Genomic DNA, 7,747 nt, shown 5'->3' with positions numbered 1-7,747 from the left:
CCCCGGGCTGCGTCCGCCCGTCCGCTTCGAATCGCCCTCCCGCCCCGACTGCGCCTGCGCGCCCGCTCCTCATTGGCCGCCCCGGCTTCTCCCTCCCAGCCAATGGGCGAAGGCGGGGCCCGCTCGCGCGCATTGCAGGGGGGGATTTCCCAGGGAAGCGCTGGTCTAAGCCCAGGGGCTGCAGCAGCGGGGTCCCCAGGGGGCTTAAAACAAGACGAGCCAGAGACCCTGGCGCTGAAAGTTTCCTTTTATTCACCTGATTTGGCTTCAAGGCAGATTTTTGCAAAGCTTTTTGTTTAAACCATCATTTCCAGAGACCGGCCGCCCCCTTAGGATGCCCAGTAAAACCACCAGCATGGCCCTTAGTCCTGGTGGGGGCGGCCCATCAAAAGCCCAGGCTGCGCCAAGGTGTGGAAACTAACATAGGCGGGAGCTGGCCAACCCAGCAAACACACACCTGTAACATGGAAAATCCCATTTGTGTTCCTTGCAACTATTTACAACACAACACGTCTGGTCTGGCCAGTGAAACCCTTGGACACGCAGAGAGGCAGAAAGTCGTCCAGCCAGTTAAAGCCACTGTCATGAGCTTTATCTTGTGATGCAAAGATCCGATCTTTTAACTGGCAACAACAAAATATTAAAGGCAATTCATACAGGCAGCTTTATGAAGAGAGTTCATTGGATGAACAGTTTTCCTAGAGATCTGCCTTTCAGAGACAGAGGCAGCAATTCTATGGGCAGTTAAACGGAAAAAAAACTGTTACAAGACTTTTGGCTCATCAGTACCCAGTGCACAAGACACCTTGCAGCGAGAAGAGGCCTCCTGAATTATGCGACACTGGTAGGTAGAACTGGGCACTTGAAGGATAATTTATTACACAGTGGCTTCGATTTCTGCTGGCTCTTCTTCCTCGAGCAGGCTGTAGGAGGCGTGGGTCTGGAAGGGCCTCTGGAGGGGATGGGCTAGGAGCTTAGCCATGCAGTTGTGCAGCTCCACAGCAGGGCCTGTCACAGACACTTCATATTTGTAATTGGTGCCTTTGGTGTCCAGGTTGCTGAAAAAAGTGTACATCTCCTGGCAAAAAACAGAACAGCTCAGTTACAATCAGGCATTGAGCACGAGACGAGGGCTGGCTAAAGCACACTGCTGGGGTCAGGAGACATGGGTTTGCCACTGACCCACTGTGGGACTCCAAGCAAGTCACTCTGTGCCAGGCCTCGGTTGCCTTATCAGTTAAATGGGCGTTAATGCTGGCTGACCTCTGGGACGCCATGGGGTTTAATTCATTAACATTAACTCATTAGCACCTGGATGTGATCCTCAGGCAGACAGCACTAGAAATGTACAATCTGATCACGAGCTGATGCCTACTGTGATGCCAACACTTGCTCAGTAAGAATGGTACTAACCGAGGCTGGATTTGAACTGACCATTTACCAGTGAAATACCAATCCCACAGGTCAATATCAGAGTCAGCACAACGGTTTAAACCGCACATGGAACCCCATTGGGCCTAGATATTACAGCACAAATATGCAACAGTGTTCGGGCCTAGACCATTGTAACACCACGGCACCAGCAGCAGTTGAGAAGTTAATAAGCATTGGACTTGAGACACTGTTCAGCTGCTGCAGTCCTATTCCTAGAGATTATTAAAATAGAGAGTGGGTCCAGACACAGACTCAGAGAGACACCCAAATACTGGCTCTGTCCTCAGTTGATGTCCTAAGCTTTTACCTCGAATGTTTGCCATTTTCCTTTTCTGGGGATCGCTGGGCCACATGCTAAGAATGGAGCCAGCGTGTCTGCCATGACAGGCATCGCCATTGGGCAGCTGGAGGAACACGCAAAAGGGGCCGACTGAAAGAACCTCTTCATCAACCAGCTCTCAGGGAGGGGAAAAAATCGATGGATCTTAACCACTAAGAAGACATGCAAGGAACGGCCCAGGACAGACGGGGATGGCAGAGGCTCGTCCGTGCCTGAAGCGATGTCTGATGGAGTGGGGAGGATTCAGACAAGAGAGGGTGGGTCACACTACGGATCCCACGGGGCTCTCACCTTCCAGCTCGTCTCGTCCTCTTTCTCCTCGGCACCATTGTGGATATAAACCACATCAAAAAAGAAATAAGGGCACTGAAGCATTTTCTGTAGAGAAGGGGGAAAAAAGAACATTCCTTCTCACTGTAGAGTCTGATTAGCAGGTTCCACGGCAAAGCCAAATCCCAGGGTAAACGTCTGGGGGGGGAAGGTACCAACCTGACCCATGCGGCGCTTGAGATCTTTGGGTATAGCAAGGAGCAGTGCGCCCGCCCTGTGCCCCACCCACCCTCCTGATGGGAACCCTTCATCTTTCTAAGGTAAGAGTGGTGTCCCTGGTCCACTTAAAGCTTGGTTCCGTGGCCGATTGGTGCAGCGGTGGCTTTTGTGCCATGATTGCCAGTCGGCTGGGAACCGAGCCGAGACTAAGCTCATTCCAAACAGCCCATCGTATGGCCATTGCTGCTGACCTGGGCTGGATGCAAACTACTCCCTGTTATCTGGCCTGAGCCATCCAGCCCCGCCCATCTCCCCCCATAGCAAGCACGTGAGAAGACTCGGCTTTGGGGTCAGGCCCCAGCAGGTACCATTGGCTCTTGAGAACTGCAAGGGTTTATGGCCTGATTCACAAAGGTTCTTGATTCCAATGAGGGTGCCCAGCACCTCTGACAGCTGCCCGCCCCGGACAGTAATCCAGCAGCACTGGAACGCTGCTTTCTGGCCAACGAGTAGGAAAACCAGGAAGCACCTACCTTCATCTGCTCTGTCATGGAGAACTGAGGCTGACAGGCCGGCCGGCTATACACCAGGATGGTCCTGACCACATAGGGAGGCGGGATTGTCTGGATGTTTTCCGTCACCGGCAGCTCAATCTTCTGCTGTCTGTGCCATTAAAGAGAAAGAACGCGGTTCAGAAATACCAGCACACGTGCTCACGAAGCCGCTGGGTCAGGTTGCTAAATAAGCACATACACAGCTACGGTTATGGCTGCCAGCAGGTGAATCTTGGCTCCAGACTCTGTTAAAGCCAATGGGCCAAGCACCTGCTTTCAGTTTCTACAGAAAGAGCAAACAACATGCAATAAAAACAGCTGCAGACAATGGGACCGCATGGCAGATAAGAGCTAAGCTCCATGGTCGGAGGGGTTTCCCTGGTTGTGGATACAAGGGCTAGGACATCCCTTGCAGCCTGTGTGTTTTGGAGAAGCCCAGCAGGAGGAGTTCTGAGCAGGACCCAGAGAGGAAGCAGAGAGAGAGTTTCTTGGGCACAGAGCTCGCTGGAGTGGCAGACCTGGAGATCTCTCAGCAAAGAAGCTGCCTGCTGCTGTTTGTTTCTACTGTGTTCATGGAAACAGGACTTTTTTTTTAAATCAGCAAGAATACACCAAGAACGAGACCTGATTCGTATAACTGATTTCTCATCCTAATGGAAACAAGGCCCTGGACATTGGCTAAACCGCTCAGACCAAAGGGGAAATGCAACTATAAAAGCAATATTTGCAATCTCTGCCTTCCACGGAGCAGCAAACTTACATGAGATTGAAGAGGCCTTCGAGATCTAGGGTCCAAGAGATAAGGACTTGTCCTTACACACACGCGGCCCTTCCAGATGCCTTTAGGTGTTTTTAGCTGGTGAGCTCGTTGGGGTCACTTGGCGTGGCACTTGGTTTGTGCAGCACCTAGCACCATGGGGCCCGAGCTGGGGGGACCTCTGGGAGCTACTGTGAGTGATAAGCAGTCAGACATTTCTGATCGGTCACACTCTAGAGACAGACAGAGGGGATGGGGACGGGCTGGAACATCTACATGTATTTAGTAGGGCAGGCAGACTATTCCCAAATAAAATGCTGAGTTTTCCATCTATCCTAGGCGACCTGCTACCAGAGTAGGTGAGCATCTCATAACCTTTAATGTATTTATCCTCCCAGGGCAGGGCTACTAGTCCCATGGGACAGGTGGGGAATCGAGGCACAGAGAGGAGTGATTTGCCAGTGTGTCTATGGCAGAGAAAAGAACTCAGCCCAGGTCTTCAGAGACCCAGGACAGTGCCCCTAACCGCTGCACCATCCTTCCTAGGGTGCATGAGCACTGACTGCAGCCCCTGCTCAGCTGAGTCACCCCACCAGGAGGGATGTCTGTGATCTCTCTGCACTTGTTCCCTACAGGCAGCACTGGCTTACACGGAGATCTGCTGCCATCTTCTGGCAAAACAGCAAATAACAGAAATATCAAAGGATCCCCCAGATCATACACACACTTCATGAAATAAATCCGTTACAACCCAGTCCTTTGTTCCCAGAATAGGATTCACTCTCTCAGGATCTGGGAAGTTCCTGACGTCAGGCCTGAGTTGGGCTCTAAGCTTCCTAGAAAGTCAAGGGGCTGAGAATCTGCATGTGCACATTGCCAAAAGACTCCGTGGCTGCAGGGCTCGCAAGCCCTGTTTTGAAGGCCAATGTCACTCTGTTCACGGGCGACTAGTGGCGTTGGGGGATCGGAAGGCAAGAAGGATCTCAGGCCCATCCATCTACAGCACAGACCCCACTCCCCACCCCCCATCAAAGGATACTGAATGACTTGCAGACCACGGTTTCCAGGTCATACAGGCAGCTGCACACTTCTCTGGGGTCAGAAGTGAAACCGGAGAGCTAAGAGACAAGACAAGGATGTTAAAGGAAAGCGACAGAGACTCCCTCTGGAATCACACCAGGATGGTGGTGCGAGGAGAAATGTATCTCTGCAGTGCTTAGCACAACGGGATCCCCAGTCTCACAATGGGTTCCCTAGGTCCTGTTGTGAGAGAGGCTATTAAAGGCGATCTGGAAAGATGACGCCCAAGGCTTGCCCCTGGGTATTTTCTGTGATGGATAAAGGCCTGCCAGGGGGGGTTGAGATCACTGTTTTCAATTTTTTCTACTTCTTCTACAAGTTAGGAGTTTGGCGCTCGTCTCCTGTTTTTCCTGGAAAACCCAACTAGATGGCTGCTTGGACAGCTGCAGCCTGGCTGCTCCTCGGTACCGGAAAGGAAAGTGCCAGGCCTGCGGGGGTCTCACTCACCCAGGTGGCATCATTGTTCACCACCACCAGAGCGAACTCATGGCATTTGTCGATTTTGTGCTTCGTCCTCACGAACATCTCAATCATCTTCTGGGAGATGTTCAGAGCATTGGTTTTGGATCTACAGAGCAAGCGAGAGAGCACACCAAGGTCAGCGACTGTCTAACACCTTCCCATCCTCCTCCTCCCCCAGCATCCATGCATCACATCCTTAAGGGGGCGCTGAGGGAGTCCCAGCCCCCTGATCCGCAGGGCTGATCCGAACTGGGTCTCAACACCTCTCTGCCTCTTCCCTCTGGCTCACTTTAACATCACTCCCTCCCTATTTTCCAGGCTGCACTGTCTGATGCTTTGAACATTGGCCTGACACCTGGACCCCGCCGTCACCCATGCCTTTCCTCACCATGCCCATGAGGCCATGTCATCCATAGACCTCCAAGTACTTTACAAGAGGAGGGTCAGTACCATTAGCCCCATTTCACAAGTGGGGAAACTGAGGCACAGATAAGGGAAGCAATTTGCCCAGGGAGTCCGTGACAAAGGTGGGAACAGAACTCAGATCTCCTGGCTCCCAGGCCGGTGCCCTGTCTGCTAGAGTGCATGGACGGCATTCACAAAACACTGACCGAAAGACAGCAGCTGCTCACCCGTTAAAGGATTCTAGTTTGGGCAGAGACATTTCCTCAGAGAGGTCTAAGCAGATGATCTGCATTAAAGAAAACAGCAGTATTAGCATCTCATGTCATTCATGAGCCCATCACACTGGGAGCTTCGGCTTTACATGGACCACTAGCCCCCACGGCCCGGCTGAGTGGCAACGTTTAAACACACACACGGCCAAAAGAAGGGAGCCGGGTTAAATCGGGTCCATTCGGCTCAGCGACTTGGGCGCGGACTCTCTCCCAGCAGAAGGGCCTTGGCAGAGAATGCAGGAGATCCACCCAACGGAAGGCAGGCCAGGAGTGTGACACTGGCACTCACCACTTTCTCAGGGCAGTTCACCCTGGGTGTCTTGACCTGGAATTCCGTGGGCTGTGCCGGGACCTGCCAGTCTTTGCCGTTGGGCGTGGCAGCGCTCTGCGGGCTGTCATCGGCACTAGCCGCCTCTCCTTCCCCCTCGCTGCGGTTCCCCACGCTGGCCTGCGCGCTCAAGGCTCGGTCCTCGGCCCCCTCCGGGTTGGAGCGGGTTCTGGGCCTCTGCTCCGTCGCCTTCTCCTCCTCCTCCTCGGCGGCGCTCCCAGGCTCCGAGGTGTCCATCAGGTTGCTGCGCTCCACAGGCGACTCCAGCTTGGATGCAGCACAGGGCTCCCTGGTTCAGGTAGAGGGAGATAAGCGGCTCGTGCAGGGATGCTGCACGGACAACCCCATGTACAGCCCTCCACTGGCCGGAGTGGGCTAGACAGGGCCTGGCGGGACTTTCTCCCCTCCCCTCCCCTCCCTATGGCTTGCTGCTGGGAGGGCATCGGGATCTGGCCTTTGGGTAGGGGTCCCCAGCACCCAAGTCAGTCAGCCTGTTCCCCCATCGCTCCCCCAACCCACCCTGGTCCCTCCATCGCTCCCCCCAACCCAGTCCCTCCATCGCTCCCCCAACCCACCCCAGGCCCCCCCATTGCTCCCCCAACCCACCCCAGGCCCCCCCATTGCTCCCCCCAACCCACCCCAGCCCCCCCATCGCTCCCCCCAGCCCATCACAATCCCCCCATCGCTCCCCCAACCCACCCCCCCATCGCTCCCCCCAGCCCATCACAATCCCCCCATCGCTCCCCCAACCCACCCCAGGCCCCCCCATCGCTCCCCCCAACCCACCCCGCCCCCCCCCATCGCTCCCCCCAGCCCATCACAATCCCCCATCGCTCCCCCAACCCACCCCGGTCCCCCCAGCGCTCCCCCCCAGCCTGGTCCCCCCATCGCACCCCCCAACCCACTCCGCTTCCCTCTGGCCCGTCCGGTCGCTGCTCACCCCGGCCTGCCTCTCCCACAGCGATCCGCAACCCGGAAGTAGCCTGGGCGCCGCCAGCGCTAGGGCCGCTGGGAGATGTAGTTTCCTGGGCCTCCCTGGCTGCCCCCGAGCCAGTGGCGAACCCAGCCCCTCCCCCACTCCTTGTGCTCGCCAATCACCCCCCCATGCACAGACCTACCCTCGTGGCGCATCAGAAGTTGCATGTCTATTTGCATATCTCTGACATGCATATTTTCTCAAATTTGCATATAGCCCTAAATCCTCTCCCCCACCCACAACACAGGTGGTTACCAAGTTCTTCCCAGCTCCATAGGTGCCATTGTATGTACATTATTCCACCAGCTAATTTGCAGACAGCCATAAACTTCAGCTTGTGGTCAATACCCGCTGGGGGCAGGGATCGTTTGTTCTGTGTTTGTACAGCCCCTAGCACAATGGGTGCCTGGGCCATGACTGGGACTCCCGGGGGCCATGGCAAAACCCAAAGAATAACATGCCTTCCAGCGTAGCCAGTGCTCTGGGACAGGCGTCTCGTATCAAATCCCAAACTATGCCTTCGCTAGAAACGCTGCAGCTGTAGCACTCACCACAGCGACAGGAGGGCCAGAAGCTAGGTCGACAGGAGGCTTTGCAGGGGGTTCGCTCGGCTTAGCGATGTCTCTCAGGGCGTGTGGATTTTACACACA

General features: G+C 54.9%; 1 protein-coding gene across 1 annotated transcript; it reads right to left on the bottom strand.

The window, feature by feature from the left end:
• Positions 1-232: 232 nt before the first annotated feature.
• Positions 233-7,089, bottom strand: BABAM1 (BRISC and BRCA1 A complex member 1). The gene is made up of 9 exons (XM_065422139.1): positions 7,062-7,089; positions 6,083-6,410; positions 5,749-5,807; positions 5,102-5,222; positions 4,614-4,692; positions 3,578-3,602; positions 2,797-2,926; positions 2,066-2,152; positions 233-1,078 (listed from the first exon to the last, which is right to left on the bottom strand). Exons 2-9 carry the CDS (start codon positions 6,356-6,358, stop codon positions 878-880), a joined length of 978 nt encoding a protein of 325 aa, XP_065278211.1. The 5' UTR covers positions 6,359-6,410; positions 7,062-7,089; the 3' UTR covers positions 233-877.
• Between the last annotated feature and the right edge of the window lie 658 nt (positions 7,090-7,747).

The sequence above is a fragment of the Emys orbicularis genome, chromosome 24 (genome assembly GCF_028017835.1).
Source record: "Emys orbicularis isolate rEmyOrb1 chromosome 24, rEmyOrb1.hap1, whole genome shotgun sequence".
NCBI classification, from domain to species: Eukaryota; Metazoa; Chordata; order Testudines; family Emydidae; genus Emys; species Emys orbicularis.
This window is presented reverse-complemented; position numbering and strand designations above follow the sequence as displayed.

Bases quoted from the DNA above. Each gene is read 5' to 3' on its own strand.
- BABAM1 (XM_065422139.1), bottom strand. From the start codon at position 6,358: ATGGACACCTCGGAGCCTGGGAGCGCCGCCGAGGAGGAGGAGGAGAAG. The intron at 2,927-3,577 runs GTAAGTTTGCTG...TTAATGGCACAG, and splicing joins GAAGGCCTCTTCAATCTCAT to ACAGCAGAAGATTGAGCTGC. The intron at 1,079-2,065 runs GTGAGAGCCCCG...GTTTTTTGCCAG, and splicing joins AGGACGAGACGAGCTGGAAG to GAGATGTACACTTTTTTCAG.